General features: G+C 35.8%; 1 protein-coding gene across 6 annotated transcripts in view; it reads left to right on the top strand.

Moving 5' to 3' along the window:
* Gria2 (glutamate ionotropic receptor AMPA type subunit 2) overlaps positions 1-23,387 on the top strand; it is a 130,484-nt gene that overhangs the window by 95,244 nt on the left and 11,853 nt on the right. For all 6 annotated transcript variants that reach the window (XM_036189917.1, XM_036189918.1, XM_036189920.1 and 3 more), the window contains exons 7-12: positions 4,566-4,733; positions 5,001-5,105; positions 6,060-6,170; positions 7,662-7,868; positions 8,338-8,708; positions 13,301-13,499. In XM_036189917.1, the coding sequence (XP_036045810.1) occupies positions 4,566-4,733; positions 5,001-5,105; positions 6,060-6,170; positions 7,662-7,868; positions 8,338-8,708; positions 13,301-13,499 (1,161 nt within the window). The remainder of the gene's footprint in view (positions 1-4,565; positions 4,734-5,000; positions 5,106-6,059; positions 6,171-7,661; positions 7,869-8,337; positions 8,709-13,300; positions 13,500-23,387) is intronic.

The following is a 23,387-nucleotide window of genomic DNA, read 5'->3' as shown; positions in this document are numbered from 1 at the left end:
TTTCCAAGATATAGAAAACATGTGTTAAGAAAACATGACACTGTATGGCAATCTACAAAAGCCCAAATTATATTCATGGAATCTTCTTTTAAGTTTGTTATGCACAAGATGAGATAAACACCAACTTTTTTCTCTTCGCTTCCTTTTTCTGGTGTTAGAAATGCCATCTTCTGGTATCAGTGATTACACTATTCCATTATTGGGTGATTTGCGTGGTATTATTGGACATAACAAACATTTAAATGCACATTTCATTTTATCTTTGAAATATAAGTCTCAACAAATACACACTTAAAATGGAATAAAGCATGCATTTGGAAAATGGACCATGAAAATGATTCCCCCGATTTCTTGCGCTAGTGTGGTGATGCTGGGCCTGTGGGAAGCACTAAGCTGAATGGCCCCCCACTGAAGAATAAATTCCTAACTGAGCTGAGAGAGTACACACAACATAAACATGAGGGCAGAGATGCTGCAGTTATTTTCAGAGAAAGAAGATAGTTACACAGTCATCATGCTCTCTTCAAACTAATTTATATGTACTTTAGTGACCAGTGTAATTAAATGGAAATATTTCACTCTCCAGTCAAAATTGTGAGCACACTTGTTTAGGAAAATAAATGGACCACAAATGCAGAACAGAAGTTAAAATGCCCTGCATCACATACTGCTGATTGTCTAGCTGCTCAGAATTGCATTTCTGACTGTGTGTTTTAATTTAAAAAGATAAACTGAACATGTGTTTCAGTTGGAACATCTGAGGAAGGTTGAGGGGACTTTTCACCCCATGAGCACGCTCAGCTGCAGTGGGGATGTGCTGCATGGATCAGATTGCGTTTAGTCCAGCTTCATCGTATTTCTAATGTATTTTGCCCACATTTATAGTCCTCTAAAACAATTAGTGGGTGGCTTCATGGGTATCTCCCTGTAGTTAGAGCAAACTGACTTAATGAAGATCTTGGCTTTTAGCTGATATAATTTTAATATGAATCGTAATACTTTCTTAATATCCAATTTATTCAATTTAAGTTCCATTACTTATTCAGAGACCTAGGCATTAATGTTAAGAGTTAATTTGGCAATGAACTGAATAGTGTACACAGAGAAAATTAATTAATGCTATTCGCTGGGGGATAATAAAAACAGACACACAGTGAGGCAGATAAAACTTGCTATGACTTTTCTTAGCACCAGCAACTCTTTTCTTAAATCAAGTTGATTTTTTGGTAGGAATATAATACAGTGTTCAAGAGATTCATGAATACTTTAGAACACTGTGAAAGCAATGAAATCAACTGCATTTCCATTTGATTAGCTCTTCTTTCACTTTAAAGGTGGTAGACTTGTTACACACTTCTCATTGATGAGAATTTGAAAACTTAGTTGTAATTCTCTCTTCAGTTATTTTTTTGAATCATGAGCATGATTTGTGCACATGTTAGGCAGATACTCTGAAACAGATACCCAGCCCTAAACATCTTCTTGTTGTCAGAAATTTGTTTATTCTAATCATTGAATAATGCAAACAATGCAACTTTAATTTTATTGTCTATAAAAATTCTCTGTACAGCAAAATATTTTTTGTAAGGTAAGTTCCAGAAATTTTATTTTAGATTAAATGACATAATTCACTTTGGTGACTCTGTATTTTGTCTAATATTTTGCATGTACATTTATAGGTTGAGATTACAAGTTTGGGGAAAAAAATCTCTTGAATTTGAAGTGTCTTGAGTAACTCAAATGCAGCCATCTGGGAGATATGTGCGCGCGCGCGCACACACACACACACACACACACACACACACACACACACACACATCTACATTCAGGAGATTGTATAGAATGACATTCAGGAAGTATCTAATATATGGATTCTGGAGAATTTTGATGTGCATTACAGAGTGATCCAGATTTCTATCTAGAAGAGATTTATAAATTCCTCAGAAAATGCAGGAAGTGAGAAAACTCACAAATGGCCTGAAGTGACACTATATCACAAGAGATATTTTGATGACTAACATTTAAGAAGAGATTTTAAAGAGTAAATTATAACTTAACATAATAAAAAATGTTTGAAATTTTAGCATTTGGGAAACTGAAACAAGAGGATTGAAAGTTGGTGGTCAGCCTGGGATCTCTTCCTAACCACAACAACAAAAAGTAATGGTAAAAACAAGCAAGGAAGGTTTACAGATAAAGCATGTCTGAATAGAGTTACAGCACTCAATCACAATGTACTTCCCATGTCCTCACACCCATTTCCATTCCCCTCTGAAAGGGTATGGTCTATGTGAGACGTCTTACCTACTATCTTTTTATTTCCTTCTTTCCTTCCTTCCTTCCTTCCTTCCTTCCTTCCTTCCTTCCTTCCTTCTTTTCTTCTTTCCCTCCTATGTTCCCTTTTCCTTCCTTCTGTCCTTCTTTATTCCTTCATTGCTTCTTGCCTTTTTAATATGCCAAACCCTATTGTAGTCTCTAAGAATCCAGTGGTAACAGCCAAGGACTACCCTTCCCTGAAGTACCTATTTTGGTGGGGAGGATAGTTAAAGGAAACAAGTGAAGAATGTTCACAAAGGTTGTCAGATGCTGGGAAATGCTAGAAATAAGACAAACTGGAAAGTAGCTGGGAAGGGCTGTGCAGGAAGGCCAGCACTGCCAAAGCTGTATGTAAGAGTCTATGGGTGGCATTCACAGCCTTAGATGAAGGAATAGCACTGAGGGAAAAGCAAAGAAGTTTGATATGTGAAGACAGAATCAGAAGTTCCTCTCAAAGTATTCTCCTAAGAAGGAAATAGAAAAATGGGATGGCTGTTTGAAGAAAACATCAGTACAAAGCATTTTCTTGCCTCCTCTCTCTTTTTTTCTCCCCTCCTCTCATCTCTTATTTTCTTATCTATTCCTCTTATTTCTTTCTTTAGTTGTGGTAGGAAATAATAAAGAAGTTGATTTTTTTTATAGAGACAATCCTATAGAGAGAGCAAGAGAGAGGGTGCTGATTGAGGGATATTGTATGTGTGATTCCAGAAAGAAATGTGTTTAAGGAAACCAGAGGTGTATGATTAAAACACTTCCAGAGGGGGGCCTTGGAGGAAGTGTGGCCACCTCTGTTCTGTCAACTCAAGGGGGAAGATGTTTTGTGAGCTTTAGACGTTTCACCAGGTGACAATAAAGAAACTACTATCTAGGGACCTCTTCCTCTCCACATTACAATATAACTGGAATGAGTTTTGAGAATGAGGAGCAGATGAAGGGTACAGTATTTAAAACATGATGTGAGTCACTGTGGGAGGAGAGGCATGAAGTTACTGGAGAATAAGATTGCTCGAGTGTACTGCATGCCATTTGGGACTTAGGTTAGGAATTCAGTGGCACAATACCAGTTATTGCAGTGGACTACTGCACAGTGAGGGTCCCTTCCCAGAACCCGGATTAGGCACAAACCTCACCCAAGTACCTGTTTTCACAGAGAGATCCTTTATTAAGTAGGGAAGAAAAGTTAATGTGGCTGCTTTCCAACTCTGACAGAGACAGAACAACAGCAAATGACGTTTCAGGTGTAATTCTTAGGAAGAGAAAAAAGGGAGGTCTGTGTTAGGATGGGCTAGGATGCCATGGTAAAGGAGATTGGGGATGAGGGAGAAGGGGAAGGGGACAAGGGAAAGGGGGGAGGGATATTTGTCCCAGAGGGACAAAGGACTGCCTCTGGAAAAAAGAGGAGACAGAAGTGGCACATGGGCAAACAGCAGTTTATAAAGATGAGGTGTTTAATTTTAATTGGGCATGTTAATTAGGTGAGTCAAAGGAGGCTTTTGATTGCTGGATTGGTAGTCAGCCTCAGGAGGAGAAAGTGGCCTAATAAGGGAATAGACCTTGGTGACTAGCTTTAGGAATGTAACTAATTGTTTTCAGCAAGGCAGAGGGAATGGGAGAAAGGGTTGACCTGCCAGAGCTATGCTAATGCCTGTTCAGTGGCTCTAAGTTTGAGCTAGCATTCTCATAGATTGTTAAAGCATAAAAATAGCTGGGCAATGATGGAGTTTGTTTTCTTTTCCTCAACACCAGAAACATACGGGAGAATGTAAATAAAAGGTCTAACAACACTCTAAGTTATATGTGAGCACTACCAAGCTGAATTAAAGATTCAGAGAAAAAAAAATCACCCATTTTCTGTCTATTTTAACCAATGGCTCTATTATTGGACATTGAAGATATGTTTATTTGAAAGTCTATATATCATCACAGCTGGCCATAAAGTGCTGGTTCAATGAGAAACTGATCTCAAAAACTGTAATAAACTTGCACTGAAGTTAGCTGAGATATTAATATATTTGGACATGTTGTGTGTTCAGAACATGTTCCATAGTACCATAATCCACATTCTTGTTCGATTCTAAGATAGCTAGATGGAAGAGATGTGTTTAACTTCTTGGACTATTTTACCCACTCTCTGTGTTGCATGGTAGATGAAAGTAGTCTGGATGGCCTGTGTTGCGTGGTAGGCAAGGTCGTGTGCAGCAAAGCTCTGAATTTTCTCCCATCCTTACAAAATGTGTGATTCCTTTTAGTACACATCGGCCCTGACCTATGACGCTGTCCAAGTAATGACTGAAGCGTTCCGTAATCTTCGGAAGCAGAGGATCGAAATCTCCCGGAGAGGCAATGCAGGCGATTGTTTGGCCAACCCAGCTGTGCCTTGGGGCCAAGGTGTAGAAATAGAACGGGCCCTGAAACAGGTCAGTTTCACAGAATGAGTGCTAATGTGACTCCACACAGTCATTAAGGTGGTTTTTGGTTATTTTGCCAAAACATGTAAGTCATCTTTGTTGTATTCCTTATGTTGAACATGCGGGCCATGTTGTTTCCTCAGAGCACAAAGGTAGAAGAGTAGGTAGAACCCTATTAAAGCAACCTTCTGTTTAGGTCTGTGTGAGCAATTTTGTCAGTTTCTATCTGGGATCTAATGAATTTATAATTGTGCTCTATTTCCATTCCATCATTAGGTTCAAGTTGAAGGTCTCTCAGGAAATATAAAGTTTGACCAGAATGGAAAAAGAATAAACTACACAATTAATATCATGGAGCTCAAAACAAATGGGCCCCGGAAGGTAAAACTTTAAGAATTTAAACTAGGGTCTCCTTTGAGGAGGCAGAGTCCATCATGAGCCTACTTCACTCCTGGGATCAGAAAGCATGTGCATGTAGACAGTGGTGAACCACTTCTAGAAACAAATTCAGTTTTGAGATTTGCTTTATGAATCAAATCAATTAATTTTTGGTAAGTGATAGTGGTAATTAATCTAAAATAATACCTGTATGCAGAAATGTTACACTTTTGTCAACTTTTTTTTTTTTTTGGTTTTTCGAGACAGGGTTTCTCTGTGTAGCTTTGTGCCTTTCCTGGAACTCCCTTTGTAGACCAGGCTGGCCTTGAACTCACAAAGATCTGCCTGCCTCTGCCTCCTGAGTGCTGAGATTAAAGGCTTGCGCCACCAACGCCCAGCTTTTTTTTCAACTTTTATAGGAAGACATTAATTATAAGATAGAAAACAACTGCTAAAGATGTAATGCGTTTAGAAGAAATAAATTCTGGTGTAAGCATGTGTTTAACTGTTTAATTCAAAATTTCCCCTTAAAATAGTCTGGCTAAATTCTCACTATTGAGATGTATTTACATGTATAAATAATTACCCCACCACCCAAATTATCCAGCAAATGTGAAAAGTGAGCCAGATGTACTGGCTCATGCCTTTAATCCCTGCACTGCAGACGCTGAAGCAAGAGGATTGTGAGTTCAATACAAGTTGAGATCTTTAGTGACTTCTAGACAAACCGGGGAGACATAGCAAGGTATTGAGAAAGTTAAACAAAAATAAATAAACAAGTAATAAAATAGGAAGATTCAAATTCATCCCAATTTTAAGATTTTTTTTAACCTTTTCAATCCCAATTAGATTCATATTAATGAAGGTAAAGCTGTTGCTGGTATTGAGAAGGCTGTCGAATGTGGGTGTTTCTTTGGGTGCAGACATGGGTTTGAAAAGCATGTGATCTCTTTTCAGATTGGGTACTGGAGTGAAGTGGATAAAATGGTTGTCACCCTAACCGAGCTCCCTTCAGGAAATGACACATCTGGGCTTGAAAATAAAACTGTGGTAGTCACCACAATATTGGTAATTAACTGCATGTACCTATATTGAACTCTATTTTTTCTTATTCAAAGTATCCACTTGGAGACTTGCTGTTTAGGTTTTGAGGCAGTAACTGTCCCAAGTAGCTTTTGCGATTTTCAATTCACTCATACTTGCTACTATGTCACTTATTACATGCTTACCTGCTGCAAGGATTACACACGGGCTAAGCTGAAGCTCTTAGAATGTCCTCATCCTCCAGAAGGCTGAACTCTATCCTGGCAGCTGATACCCTGATGTTGACACAAGTGAACAGCAGAGCAAAGTCTTGTTTGCTCTTCTTCATGCTTCCTGTCAAACCTCACCCAACTCTGGTTCATCTCCACCCTCCCATTTGGTGTTATGATCTAATAATGCTGTTAACCCCTCTTTATTCTTAGTAAAAACAAGTGTGATCTCCTTTATACCCTTCATTTGAACAGAGTGGTGGCTGGCCATGTGCCTAGTTCCGAATATGTGACTATTGAGAGAGTGGTGCGAAACTTGTCTGGATGTAGACCATCTAGGATTTGTATGGAAAGATCAGAAATGTGGATCATGAGAACCCAATGCTAAGCAAGGGATGAGGAGAAGGTGGAATTCACTAAGGGACATTGTTTTGAGATAAGATGATTGTGCACTGCTTTACTTAATAGTGAGGTTATAAATCAGTGGATTCGTTATCCTAACATGAGATGAATATATAGATACACTTCTAAGAGATTTAGATAAAACATTAGTGGCACTGGAATTCTCTTAATGAATGTGAGTTGGACATGTGGGCATTCTCACTCTCATCATGCTATTGAAAGAAGCCACTAACTTAATTAGATTTATATCCTGTGACACCCCAAGGTGAGCAATATTAGATTTGCTGAATCATTTCATCATGATTCCTCTCTATTAAATGTTTGTAGTGAGAGAGCTTCTCTAGTTGTACTTGTCCAACATTCTAGTGTATTATATCTCATAGATGAAGTGAGACACGAAGCTTTCAGAAATAGAATCAGTGTGTTGCCATGGCAATGACCATTTTCAATTTGTGGACCATTGTGTATGCAGTTTTATCCTACATGAAGTTTCTACTTGGAACAGCAGTAACACAGATCTTGCCTGAACTCAGGTTCTTTGAGTTGGTGTTTACTTAACCTTGAAGAAGGGTATGGTAGACCCAAAGTTGAATATAGCAGCTGTTGAACAAAAATTTCCCTCTCAGATACTTAATGTTTACACATAAAATGAGGGAGCTGTGCCAACAGCTTTTGGGTATCTTATTCTGACATGATAAACCGTTTTAGTGACCAATAATGTAGAGATTTAAGGAGCTTGGCTATAGAAGCACTATGCCTATATATTTTTGTTTCAAAGTCTACCATATTATCTATGTCTAACATATACCTATGTATAACAAGTAATTATTAAGGAGTTTGACACAATAACAGTATTTAAATAATTCAGTATGATAATCAGTGAACATATTGTCTTTCCTTATAGGAATCACCATATGTTATGATGAAGAAAAATCATGAAATGCTTGAAGGGAATGAGCGTTATGAGGGCTACTGTGTTGACTTAGCTGCAGAAATTGCCAAACATTGTGGGTTCAAATACAAGTTGACTATTGTTGGGGATGGCAAGTATGGGGCCAGGGATGCAGACACCAAAATTTGGAATGGTATGGTTGGAGAACTTGTATATGGGGTAAGTATATCTCTCTTTAGAGGTAAAGTAATTCAGTTTGAACCATTGTTGAGAGAATGGCTACTCTTTTGTTTTAATAACCATATCTCAGTTATTGGCATTCCATGATGCTCTAGAAAAAACCGTTTTATTCCTGTGATAGAATTTAAGAGGTTGAAGCAGAAGCAAAGAGTAAACTTGAAAATTAACTGAAACATGCATTCTGCCTGTCTTCAAGCACACACGTTATCCCAATGATTCAAGGGTATATTACAAGAAACGTGTAATTACCTTAGCCTAGTCAGATGGGTAAACTATTTGTCTTTTATACTAGGTAAATAAATACATTACCCTCTTGCTTATTCTTCAGCACCAGAGCCTTAACTACTGCCATTCTCTAAGTTCCATCCCTTTCCATTCCAAGTTTTAGCCATGTATCATTTCTAATCATAATTCTGGGTCCTGTTATTTTCCTTTGTTTCCTTTACAGAAAGCTGACATTGCAATTGCTCCATTAACTATCACCCTTGTGAGAGAAGAGGTGATTGACTTCTCCAAGCCCTTCATGAGTCTTGGAATCTCTATCATGATCAAGAAGCCTCAGAAGTCCAAACCAGGAGTCTTTTCCTTTCTTGATCCTTTAGCCTATGAGATCTGGATGTGCATTGTGTTTGCCTACATTGGGGTCAGTGTAGTTTTATTCCTGGTCAGCAGATTTAGCCCCTACGAGTGGCACACTGAGGAGTTTGAAGATGGAAGAGAAACACAAAGTAGTGAATCAACTAATGAATTTGGGATTTTTAATAGTCTCTGGTTTTCCTTGGGTGCCTTTATGCAGCAAGGATGCGATATTTCGCCAAGGTTGGTCACTCACCTGCTTCAACTTTGTGCATTTTAGGTCTCAAGTGGATATTCATGGTGTTTATAAATTCACTGTAAAGATGTCACCAGCTGCCAACCGCTTGTCCAAGCAATTTAAGATGCTTAGAGGACAAATTTTTACCATTGGCATAAGCCTGTGAAATACTTGAACAATGTTCGTTGAATGTTGATCATGTGTTTCCTTGGTGAAATTATATACACCATGGAGAGGCTATAAAATGCATAAGGTTCCTATCATTCCATGCCTGCTTGGAGGGGTACCGTGTTTTTGCTGCATATTCTCATTTTACAGTCATCTGTGTTGATCCACAGACCTGTATATGGGAAAATGGGCGATTTTAGCTATTTCTTACAGAGTCAACAACTTGTTAGATGACACTTCATCTGAACATAATTCATCTCTTTATTTTTCTAACATCAATTCATGAAAATGGTGTGAGAGAGAGATAATTAAACTTTTTAAACCTTAGGCTTCTGTGAAAAAGGTTGATCATACATTTCCAAGAATCTAAAAAGCATAGAGAAAACAAATGACTTGCTGCAAATGCCTGTGCCATATTAAATGGTACATACTCACACACCTCTGTTCACATCAGGATACGATTATTTCAGGCTAAAGTGCCTAATTCTAATATATCTGTCAGAAAATATCACTTGCTTTTGTTTATGATGCAACATGAATGATAACTACTTATGTCTCTTCAGACAAATAAATCCTGCTTCTGCTGGTGTGGTATCATTAACATTTAAAACCAAGATGTTATTTGTCTTCTGGGGCAGTTCAATTTGACCTGAAATAGCCTCCTTTGATTCCAAAGATGATCTTTACTAATCAAGGGAGTGACTTATTATTATAATTCATTAAAATGTTAGTTTTTGAGTACTTGGTGAATTACAAGCAATTAATTTCAAAATGAGTGTAAGCATCTCAAAAATGCATAGCTTTCTAAGGGCTCTACTATCTTCCACTGGCTAAGAAGAGGGAAATGCACCCTCTAGGCAGAAATTATTAAACATTCATTTTCTGATAGTCAGTAGCACTAATAATATTGAATTATAAAGTCACATTAAAAAGAAAAAAATGAACTATGTAGATCTTTGAAAAAGAAAAATCTTTAGCTCCACATTCACAGTGAATTCTACTTAGGCCTTCCACCAGCATTTTGCAGGCTAAGGCAAGAGGATCATTGCAAGTTAGAGGCCATCATAGACTACATGGTGAGTTTGAGGACAGCCTGGACTACAAGATTGGGACCTTATCTCAAAACAAACATACATAAAAAGACTATCCTTCATCTGTAATGCTTTTCATCAGAATCACGACGGGAAAACAGATTTCATAGTACCTGCCTGTACTGTCAGCACTTGGGAAACTGAGGCAAGAAGGCAGTGGGGAATTAGAGGACAGCCTGGATGCTACTGACACCTTGACTCTAAATAGATAAATAAACAACAGTGGTTAAAATAAATAAATAAATAAATAAATAAATAAATAAATAAATATTCTAACTATATTTGCATGACATGCATAAAGGACTATATGGTCCTAGGTACACAGTTAAACTCTGACAACATGGAGAAGGGTCAGTCTTATCTCTATATTGAGTTATCTGATTTAAGTTAAAAATATGAACACCCATTTTTAAAAATAAGGAAGAAAAAATAACAAAACTTAGGAGTCATAGGATACTGTGGTCCATAAAACACTGGATTAATAGCTTAGCATTGGTAAAACTACTGAATTGTGGTACACTAATTCTAAGTTAAAGACAGTTGTGCTTGGCTGAAACACATTATGTTCTGTCTTTTGGATAAGCCGAAGTATATGTGGGTTTAAGATGAAGTAGACACTGTCCTGTGTTCCCAGAGATGGACCAGGTCTGGGAGCCTTCCCACCTCCTACTCACAGCATGGCCACCCAGCTGCTTTGTTGTCTAGTGTTGTCTGGTGTTTGCTAAGCACCAGAAAATCTTTCGCTTTTTTGGTTGGCATGGAAGGCACACTTACTCTAGAACATCCCAGGGTCCATTGGGGCATTCAAACAATTTCTCTTTTTTATTATGCTTGCTTCCAAAGTAGGATGTTCTGTTCTGTGCTTTGATTTTATTCTTGAGTCTCATTATACTTCATTCCCCGTAATGTTAATTTCTCAGTAACAAACACAGGATTTTAGTTAAGGTATTTTCCTCGTTACTGATTTTTTTTTTTATTTCAGAATAAGTAGATATAATATATATCATTAAAATGCAGTTGTTTTTCTGCTTTTGTTCCATATGCACCTAACACTGAACCTAAAACAGCATTGGCCAATGTGATGACTGCTTTAAGAAAAGAATGAACTGCAGTATAATGTTTTAGAATGCAATAGCCACCGCAAGGCAGAGCAGTAGAGTGGGTTATTATCTTTACAAAAGCGCCTAAAATGAACAGACCACTTTGAAACTCATTTTAAGTACTTTGAGAATGCATCCATCAACCCTTCCCAAGTAAAATCTGCTACGGAACTCCAGTAAGAATGTTGAAAAGACACATTGGAATTATAGTCTAGATGATTTAATGCATTCAGTGACTATAACTTGCCTGAAATTACAAAAATAGAAAGAAAGAGAGAGAATGTTTGGTGTTTCTTCATTATAAAATATTTTTTCAAAACACAGAATTAGAAAAGTAATATGCCATAATGATTATTGTTATTCTTCAGGCTGCTTTGTTATATCTACAATATCTCTACATGTAAGTCATATACCACTGAGACATCATTATGTGATGCACATTAAGAAGAAATCAGTGTTTCTGCAATCACCTTCTTTAGCAAATGCGATAGAAAGTAAAACCTTTGTTTTTGATTACAGCAACTTTCAATACAAACCAAAATCAAGTTTTCTCCTCTTAATGAAATTTCTCCAGAGCTCTCAAAAAATAATTGTTGGTTTTAAAACAGTTAAAGATAAGTGATAAAAATATAAAAAATATTTGCTATGTTTTAAAATTAATATAGTTAAAAGTAATACTGAAATATTTACTCTCAATAATATTTTTAAGCATTAGAGTAAAAGAACAGTAATATGAACTAGTTTTTATTTTCTGACTAGGATAGAGTGGCATATGAGCACAATTCTTAATCAGGTAGGAGACTGGTGCAGTGTCAAATGCATTTAATAAAAACCAACCTTAGTGTTGAGGGATCCAAGCAAGCCAGGTTTTGAGTCTGCTCTTTCAGTTCAAGGTCTGTGTCCTTTAATTATCCTGCTGCATGGGCAGATAGGATACATTGGAGGATGGCTATGTTCATATCAGGGTTTTCCAGAAGCAATGTTTATAAAATACTTGATTTAGATTCCATGTGAAAAATACTTAAACCTTCCCTTCCTATCATATTCATTTAAATCTTTACATCTTATATTGACTTTGGAGCATGGAGGCTAAATTATATTCCTTCAGGTTTTCTTTTTAAGCAACTAATGGTCCAAACCTTTCAATTTTTGGAATTAGCTAATCCCTTCATATTGAGCAAGTGGTTTATTCTCCACAATTCATCCAAAATTTCATCTGGTCTTAGTTGTATCAAAGGCTGCATTACTTAATACTAACTGTCAACAGATTTGATTCTGCCCAAAAGTTGCCCAATTGTCATGTTTTGACATTTTAGAAATGCTGCTACCTCAAATTTTTTAATTGTGTGCAGAATCCCATAAAATCTTTTAAAATAACACCACAGATTCTGTTGGCATCTATAAAACTCTATTTATCTCTTTCAATATTTCACTAAGATATTAGAAATCTATTAAGCTTTTAAAAACATTATATGTATATATAATCATACAAAACTGGTATCTTTTTATACTTCACATTAGGAATTTATATCTTTTAAAATTTTAAATATCTAATTTGCTTTCTTTGAGTTTTCTTTCTCTCTTAAGCAGGAAACACAAAGGAACAGGGTCAGAGCAGTCCACACCATGAAGGCATCTGATTTATATTCATTAAGAGTTATGTTTTACTTTTAGTATCATTTCATTTTTCATTTCTCTCCTGTACTGTATCAAATACCTATATGTTTGCACACCCCAAAACCTAATGGAACTGAGCTTGTTTGTGGGGTGGGGGTGGGCTGCTTTAAAGGGAGAGTTTCTTTTTTGTTTAAAGCTATATTTATGATACACAGTTTCTTAATATTTGTTTTATTATAAACTTTGATGTTGTTCTTAGGTTCTCTTGTTTGTTTTTATTTCATGAGTAGATGAAGTGTTATGCATATTAGATGAACTACTTGTATATTTCTTGAAGTTGTTTTCTTGTGGAATTTTACATCAAGTACTTGGGTCTATAATTATTGGAGAATCCCAATAATAGTGTATGGGTCTTTGGATACATCCTCAGATCTCAGTCTCATTACTCTGTACTCCTTGCCCAAAGTGATTAATAATTTCTAGTTTCACAAACTAAAAGATACATTGCAAGACATAATGAAATGAACTATTTTGTAAGTGGCTATTTGAAAATGAATGCTAACTTGTTTTATATGAGTTCATTCATTTCACTTTACGAATCCATTTCATACTTGTTATCAGATCCCTCTCTGGGCGCATTGTTGGAGGTGTATGGTGGTTCTTTACCCTGATCATAATCTCCTCCTACACGGCTAACTTAGCTGCCTTCCTGACCGTAGAGAGGATGGTGTCTCCCATCGAAAGTGCTGAGGATCTCTCTAAGCAAACAGAAATTGCTTATGGAACATTAGACTCTGGCTCCACTAAAGAGTTTTTCAGGGTAAGTGATTCTGATTTTTAGTCTCTGTGTTGTTTGTTTTTTTCTACATTTAACATCTATAAATTATCCCCCCACTTTTTCCCATGGTCTGTGAGAAAATGCAGTGTGGAAGGAACCAGCTGTCTAACTATCTCTGTTTCAGCTCTTGGTCTGTCTCTATCTCAGACTTTCCCTATATTCAGCTATATCTATTCTTCCACACTTTTTTATTGTTGGTTCTTCAGGAGAAATAATGTTGCTACGCAATCTTAATTTTATAAAAATTGATAGACCTTCCTTGGGAACAAAATTGAAGCAAAATACAGATCCGGTTACTATTGTTTTCTAAGGAAAGGGTGCTGCAGCTTTCTTTCATGTTGTATAAGTATGGCTACATACATTATGCATATTTTATCATGAAGAGAATCATGCTTGCATCCAGTATGTTATTTCAAAATTAAGAATCAGATTAGATTTTCAGGTATAAATTCTGAATTTTCTGTGAAAATCTTTTATGGAAAAGTATTCAACTTTGTAACATTTATAGTAAGTAACACAACTATAATGAGTCTATTAGATATAGGTTAACTTTTCTCTTTTAATCCTTCATAAGATAAGATTTTATGCTAGAATAAGTTTCTTTCATGTTTTCATTACATTTGCAAAAGAACTCATTATACTAATATATTTTAACACAGCCAATATTTTTAAGTAAGCCAACAAATATGACACAATATGGTTTGATAGCTAACAAATATATCTTTGCACATGTCTCAGTGTGTTTGTGAGGTGATTGTTAATTTTCTTCAAGATTAGAACAAAGACTTTCAACATGCTGAATGTCAGTGATGTAGATTGTAATTTCTATACCCTCATCTTGCATTTCCTGAGGTCTCTTTTCCTGAAGCAGAGCCCAAGTTATGATGGGAAGAAATGTGCTTGGGAACAGAACTGTAGCTACTTTGCACAGTAACCTGGATATGTGAAAAAGGAAAGGCAGTGATTTTATTAGCACCTCAATAGTAGGACAAAATAAGTTCTAGTAGAAGCATCTGCTTTATTACAGATCTAAAAATGAATGTTGTCACACAGATTTCTATTTACTACAACTTAGCCTCATATCTGAAAATATGTGAGAATGGATCCTTTTGATATAGCAGTTCTCTGGCTTGACTATAACAAAAGTTTTAATACACTAAATCAGAAGACTGCACACTTGCTAGTTAAAAATATAGATTTAAGACTTGTAGTCATTGTTACTCATTATGGCTTGTTTTACTTACTTGGGAACAGGTGACTGGGTCACTGTTGGAACTACTTTGGGGAAACATTAAGAGTGTTGTTATGGGGCTCTGGTTAGCGTCCAGTAGTTATCATGATATAGAGTTATGAAATGAGGGCTCCCATGCATTTGGTCTCTTCTTCAAATGGGCATTTCTGTCACTTCTTTTCCACCATGTTATGACACAGCTAAGGAGGTACTCACTATAAACAGGCCAAATGTTGCTGCTCATTCTTGAATTTTTAACCTCCAGAACTCTGACCAAATAAGCTTTCAAAAAGAAAATTCCTATTGCTAGTATATTTTGTTATGGTAACATCTGTCTCATGAATATACATGGGCAATGGGTTTATTTGATTTGTGTGCATTGTTAAATCAATGGCCAGATAATTTGGGGAACTTGATGCATTCTGGGAGCTAAGAGGGGTTCTTTACTGTTTTGTCTTGTACATTCAGGCCTTTGGCTTTGTTTCTGAGTGTCTGTGTTCTATTCTTGATCACATCCACATTTGATTATATGAAGTTTCAGCATCAACTGTAATTGTGTGACTGAAATGTTAGCAGGTCCTTGCAGAGTCTCTTATTGCAGCTCTGGAAGGAACTTAAAATAGTCTTGGCTGGATCTTAGTGTATACAGCATTGCAGAAGCTCTTCTTAGCTAGAGAAAGACACTGTGTGATTGACTGTATTTATTAGGCTACTACTTATTGTGTTCCTGTTAGTAAAGGGAATATAAGATAAATACACCACCAAATAGAAAAGCGCTAATGCTTTCATTGAAATACATGACATGTTTGAAATTTATCGTTCTCAAAGGCTCATCTCTCCAAGTCCATGTTAGATTAACTCAAAGACCTGCTAGTCTACGATTAGTTTTTGACCACTTGCCACTTGTATTAATATTTAATAATGGAGTCATATGATATAATACTAGAAATTACTTCCTTCTGTGTCTTCTCCTGTGGTTTTTTTCAGGATAGTGTAACTTTTTGCCTGGAACTAAGGTATCTCATTCCTTCTCAAATGCTTCAGTGTAAGGAAAATTGGTGATGGATCCTCTTTAAGCGAGGAACTCCAATCTACTGAGTGTTGTGTGAAATGTACTGAGCAAAACATAGTTAGTTTAGACATCTTAAAGACAAATTATTTGTTCTATCAACATTTTCCCATGAATCCTCAGTCTATTAGCTGAGTATAGTTGAAATTTTACATTGCTGGGAATGAAAGAGGATTCAAGGGGAATGTTTACTTCTTATCCTGATCTTATTGGTCACCATAAGCTATGCTCTTCAACGTTTTTTTTAGCTCTGGGGATTTTGAATTTTCAAGTCAGGTATATTCTGGACAAGCTTACAGTTGGCAAATTGATTGCCATGATTGCCAGCCTACCAAGAAGAGGCCATAAAGAAAGGGGATTGAAGATGTGCTCATGAGTTTTGTTCTCTGGCCACCTGATTTTTTTACTACCCAATCAAAGACCTGGTGAATTGTTCTAATATTACATTTCTTAGTATGACATGATTTCATTGTGTTACTAGCTTTTCCTTTTTCTGTTATTTTAAAACTTGGAATTTTATTCATTCTACTAGAGTATCTATGAGTAACCAAGACAGATATCTGTTTTAGTGACAGCAAGATTTGAGTTCAGATTTGGGGAAAACAATTTGAGAAGTAGAGACACCATCTGAACTAAATAACAGCTAAAAAATGAATAAGACTTAAGAACATTTAAGATGAATGTCTACTTCTAAAATCTAATTTGGATTTCTTACAAATGAATCTAATTTTACTTATTAGTTTCATAAAATAACTTTGTTAATGTAAAAGTAATTTATATTAAATTTCTAGTTTAGAGTACTCTCTTTTGTACTATGGTGATATTAGCTGTTTCAATCAAAATCTAGAGTACTTTCTGAGTTCACATACATAATTTAATATTAAATTAGGTTTTGTTAATACTACTTTATTGAAGTTGGTTGAGTCCATAGTAGATTTTGAAGTGTGGCTTAAGCTCTAAATTTTCTAATTTAAAATGTATGTTTCTCCTCAAGGCTAATCAATAAATCAACATCAATATTTAGTTCCTTTTGCAAGAAAGGGAAAGTAGAATACAATCTTGTAAAATCTGAGATGCATAGGACTGGAATTGGCCTCTGTATATTTACAGCTTTCTCTCTGTGGACCTGCTGTGGAGTTGTTAATTGTACTTAATTAGAGTGTCACTGTAGCATACTATAATTAGTAGGGAATTAGGATTTCAAATATAAACTACTATTTTTAGAGTTTCAATTTTAATAATTTCCCTTCATTAAAATAGGGCAGATCTTAGTTTTATAATTTTGTTTGGGAAATAATTTTTTTAGTAGAACCTGTGTTTGTTGCATTCCCACAGCAAGTTAGAATCTAGAGCAGGCAACAGCTTTCTCTACGAGCCTGCTACATGTCTATCAGTCCACAAAAGATAATGATTGACTTTCAGAAGAGGAGTGGGATTTTCTTCCTGTATACTCTGAGTCCTTGTCACTATAATCAGATTGTTTCTTCTAGTTGTCACCTCTGGGAGGATGAGGCACAAGGTGTACTCCCTGACCAAGTGGTATGTGTTAGTGCTATTAGTGCCAGAAAAAGAAAAAAGAAAGAAAGAAAAACATGCCAAATCAATGTCAAAGTAAAGATTCTCCCTCTCTTATGTGGGGAGCCTAAATTACTCTCATTTTCAAGTAGCAGAATTGTTCTGATCTTAATGCATTAAACTTCAGTGTTGTTACTCAACATTCCAGACATTTTGTAGTTTACAAACAGTATAAATAATAACTACATAGTATTGATGCAATTGTTTCTCACTAGAATGAGCTACATTTGAAATTTTCCTGCATTTGTGTGTGTGTGTGTGTGTGTGTTCACAATTCAGTAATCATGGTTACCAGTGAGTTACAATAACTGAAATTATCTTTAAGGCCAACACGTTTTTTCACTATGTGTGTGACATTGAATACATTTGTATTATTTATATTTACATAAAATTGCCTGGGCAATTAATCTTATTTATTTGGGAAAGGGAAAGAGAAGGGTTACATGTTTGAGGTCTACCTTGACTACAGAATGAATTCAAAACCAGGACACTTAGGAAGAACAGGATTCAAAATAAAAGTACACAATAGGGTACACCCCTTAGGGGTATAATTCTGAAGCAGAAGCAGAGCTCCTGCCTAGCTCACACAAGGTCCTGGTTAACAGCCCTGATCCAATCAAGTATGCAAGTGTGATCACAAATTTGTTCTAGTCATTACAGGCTTGCTTACTTACAGACTAGTAAGTACTGTTTCAATAACGTTACAATTTTCACATTTGCTGGTTGCATGTAGCAAAGACACACTATAATTTCTTGATTCCTATGACATACAAAATAGAGATTCACTAGTTTGTAAACCCTCCCTTTTTCTCTATTATTTTCAATACTGCCAATGATTTCTGTGCTAGAGTTACAAAGATCACCAATGTCTGTAGAGGCAGAAATAAGTATCTGTTGATTTTAGCATATGAACAGTACAAACATATAGCTTTCAAATGATTTGGAAATTGAGTGTAGCCATATATTGCTACAATGTATATTTCTATATATGTAGGATGTTACTCATACTAGAAGAGATCCTTTGTAGTCCTTCACACATGTTTAAATATGTAAATAGCTTCTAAAATTGTAGGCATTAAACAAATGCTGAATGTGAATACATAGCAATAAATAGTACAGTGAACATGGCAAAGATATTCACACATGGTTAGTCATATCTATTACAGATTTCTCTTCCTTCATGTTATGTAGATTGATTATAGCAGGGTAATCTGTTCAGCTGCCAACTCCAGCATACTTGTGCCTTCTCTAGATGACCCAGAAGAAGGTCAAATCATTTCCTCCTGGTTGGCAGCTTTCCTTTCTCCGTCATTTTAATTTTCTCACCACTCCACAGAACATCTGAAGGAGGATTTTACTCATCTGAAGGCTTTAAGGATATATATAGCCTGGAACAAGTCTGCTCTGCTGCCTCTATTCAGCTCAACCTGGATGGAACACTACAGAAAAGGTCAAAATTTAGGAGGCTTTAGCATTGGTTCCCTTAAAAGTAATTGCCCTACTTAGGGACCACTTAGCTCATGCAGTGATCCTCAGATTTCTTAAGAAGAGAAGACTAAAGACATGAACAGGAAGCTATCTTAAGAAAAGTGATTTCAGCAGTCTAAATACTGAGAAGGGTCTATATTTTATTGCTGAATTATGATTATTGAGCAACCTAGTAGCTTTTATGAACCTTGAAGATTTTAAATTAAAACACAAGTCAACAAACGATTCTTCTTTCTTAATTGCATGTTCCTTTCCATTGTTATCACACACACACACACACACACACACACACACACACACACATACACACACACACACACACACACACACACACACACACACACACACACACACACACACACACACACACACACACATACACACACACATACACACACACATACACACACATACACACACACACACACACACATACACACACACACATACACACACATACACACACATACATACACACACATACACACACATACACACACACACACATACACACACACACACACACATACACACACATACACACACACATACACACACACATATACACACACATACACACACACACATACACACACATACACACACATACACACACATACACACACATACACACACACACATACACACACACACATACACACACACATACACACACATACACACACACACACATACACACACATACGCACACACACACACACACATAAACACACACACACACACATACACACACACACACACACACACACACACATAGAGACACACAATTGCAGTGCCCTGTTGATATAAATGAGTTGTGTTTGGTCAATGTTCTTAACTAGTGTCTCTTAGGTCCGTTTTCAGTCTGCAGAAAATTACTTTCTGCTGCATGATGATCATGATGGCTTTCTCATCTTAGACAAAGAGGTTGATTTATAAACTAGCTCCATAGTTATCTTCATATCAGAAAAGTTATGGCATTTATTGGGTTCGTCTTCCAAACTATTGTTGAATAGGATTTTATGAAAGTCTTTGCTTGTCTTCATAACCAATTCCATTTGCTACAGGTTTTATTTTTATAGTTTAGAAAATTATAAGATTAAAATTTTACTCACAAATAATATTATCAACTGCTCTTCATTCTGACTGAGATAATATAATTTCTTGGGCTTGAAATGTACCTTTGTGATTTTTTTTCTTGCCTAGAATGGACAGACCATTGATTTGATCCCCAGCACTGATTAATAACATATAACACATATGTGTATCCTGTATCTATGATATGTATATATAATACACATCTTTTGAAGTGGAATTTCTATAATTTTATAAGAATATTCTCATGGCTTTTTGTTGTGGGAAAATGTTGTCAACCTAAATCCTATGCTTGAGTATTTTTAGGATTTTGTATGTGTTTATATTTATAAGGGATTTGGGTATCAAAGATCTCATTCTGGAATCTGCTATGGACTAACAAACTGCCAACTTAGGAAAAGTACTAAATTTTTTCTGAGTCTTGCTCCTATTAGAATATAGCATGTGTTTATGCTAGTACTAATCATTTAAAAAAAATTAAAAATTGGTGTTACTTAAAGTGTCATCTTAGTCCTATTGGAAATTTAAAGACCTGATCAACAGAGGGAAACCATGCTTGTTATTAAAAACCCATTTCACTACCTAGGGCTAGTGTAATTGTGGATCTTAGTGGAAAACCTACAACCACAACTTTAGTAAACCAGCACTGTCCCTAACTACACTCTAAATAATTGGCCTTATATCCACAGATAAGCATGGTTCTCACCCCTTGGCAAGGAAACTTCTCTTTGCAGTAAACAGAGACCATTACAGAAAATCAAAATTTAAAAAATACAGAGTTAGGTGCCAAATCCTAACTGATATATTTACAAACCAATCCATGCAACTTAAGACTCAGAGATTATTGCAGAAGATGGTAAGGAAAGAGGGTAAGAGCCAGAAGAACAGGCATTTGCTGTAAGACTGAGAAATGTCAGAAGCTACACCCATGAAGTCTCACCAACATGGCTGGCTGCCTAAACATAATTTGAACAAGTATGACACAAATAGGCATTATAATTTGGAAAATAGAAGGTTCATGAGGACTCAATCATAGACAGAATTGTAGATAACTATAGATTGCTGAGATTTGGAGTAGTAGTATTCCCCAGGGAAGAGTATATCAATTAGTTACACAATATCAAGTCAGTCCTGAAAACATGGACATGTAAGTAATATTGTGCAGACAAAGCAGGTTGTATTTATGTATTTAAGATTTTTATGCATATATATATGTATATATATGTGTGTATGCATATATATATATATATATATATATATATATATATATATATTGTGTGTGTGAATAAAAGAGGCTATAAATTTGAAAGAAGGCAGAGGAGCATACACAGGAAAGTTTGGAGAGAGAAAATGGAAGGGGAAATGATATAATTATATTACAATCTCAAAAAAATTAAAAATAAAAAAGAAAATTGTTATGAAAACAAATAAAATTAACCTCAGTTAACCTAAGCGAACTTGTAGGTCTAGAATCAAGATGAAGAAGTGTCAGATACACAGACTTCACCAATGATTGGAGATGCACAGACTTTCTGATGACTGGAAATGATGAGGAGAGCTGCTAAGATGTTCAGTGGAAAAACTGAGTCAACATGTATATTTTCTATATTGCATTTTAATGCTTTAAACCTAAGAAATAAGCCAGGCGGTGGTGGTGCATGCCTTTAATCCCAGCACTCAGGAGGCAGAGGCAGGCGGATCTCTGTGAGTTCGAGGCCACCCTGGTCGACAGAGTGAGATCCAGGAAAGGTGCAAAGCTACACAGAGAAACCCTGTCTCGAAAAACAAGCAAACAAAAAACCTAAGAAATAATACATTCTAGAAAAAAACTCTTCAATCTAGTAGGGAAAATGAAAGTTTTATGAGTGAAATGGAACATTTGGGCTTCCACAAAGGGAATCCACATTTATAAAACATTTTATATTTAACACTTTAATGCACCTCAGATATTTTCTTGGAATAATTGACTATTTTTTCGATGAATACATGAATAGAATATTTGTGCAATTTTATTTTGAAACCCTTTTCATAAATTTATAGCTTGTTCCAAATGTTCAAACATCACATTTTTTTGTGAGAACTCACATTAGAAAAGACTTAGAGTTGATTAAGACTGTCAGTGTAACTGATATCAAACACAGTGAAATATTTCAGTAGAGGCTAATAGAAAGGCAGGAAAAAAGGAGAAAAGATGAACAAGTCAATCAGCTTCCAACAACCATCGGAGATTGTTTGGCCTTACCAAATCCCCAGCTAGTCAATGAATTTCCATTTTTAAAGGAATCTGATCTGTATGAGATGCTGTGATTATCGTTAAGTTAAAACTTTCCAGTTGAGTTCCCAGAGGAAGGTTCCTGTAGCCGTATCCCATAACAAAGAGGAAGTCTGGCCAACAAGAGGATGCTTCTGAATCTGCGATCTCAAAAGGGAATACTGTCAGTGATAGAAACATGTCTGCATGATTTAGGAAAAGTTATTAGCTAATCAAAACAGTAATTAAGAAAATAATGTTGACATATTTTAGAGAAGGACACCTGAAACTTCTCATCCCACAGACCACTGAATAACAATGGCAACAAACCTGTATATATAACTGTCCTACTGACGTATTGGCCTCATAGTTATTAATCTCAGAGACAAAGACTGCTCTTACTCTGATTGCACTTGACATTAGATTTTTCACAAAACCAAACTATGTTCCTATGTGAAGCTGCTTGGAATCCTGGGAAGGCATCTTTGGCAGTTCTGTAAGACTGTCTTACAATATTTTTGATGAACTGACTTCACCTTACTTTTGTCAGCTTTAGGTTAGAGTGTGAAAGTTCCATGGCATAATAAGAATGCTCAAATCTCATGACTATTAAAATAAGTTTATTATTTCAATTTCGTATCCTGTGCCTTCTATTAATACATTAGAAAAACAAAAAGGAGTGTTCAAAGTCACCTTATTAAAGAGAATTAAGGCCATTTGTGAGAACTGTATGTAAACATGTAAAATCATTTGACCTTTCAGTCCATGTGCAGCTGGTTTTAGCTTTGTATGGAAAGTATTAAATGTCTCCTTTGAAGATTGCCTTTGTTTTATAATCTACTAATTTTTATGATATGTGTTCATTCAATAACACTATTTTTCTTCTTTCTTCTCTGTCATTGGAATAGCTTAATCTTGAGACAAAGAGTACTATGATGTTCAATATTCAAATGAAAAATTACTGTTTATTTTAGAAACACTTTAAATGGCCAATAGATATTTCTCTAAAAATGTTATTTTTTGGAAATATATCAGTTAGTGTCATTGGTCATGCTTCACTAGAATAACAGAACCAGTAGAATTAAAATGCATTAAAGTGCAATTAATAAGACTGGCTTACATGCCGTAATCCAGTTACTGAAAAAAAAAAAAAAAAGTTGT

The sequence above is a fragment of the Onychomys torridus genome, chromosome 6 (assembly GCF_903995425.1).
Source record: "Onychomys torridus chromosome 6, mOncTor1.1, whole genome shotgun sequence".
In the NCBI taxonomy this organism is placed as follows: domain Eukaryota; kingdom Metazoa; phylum Chordata; class Mammalia; order Rodentia; family Cricetidae; genus Onychomys; species Onychomys torridus.
This window is presented reverse-complemented; position numbering and strand designations above follow the sequence as displayed.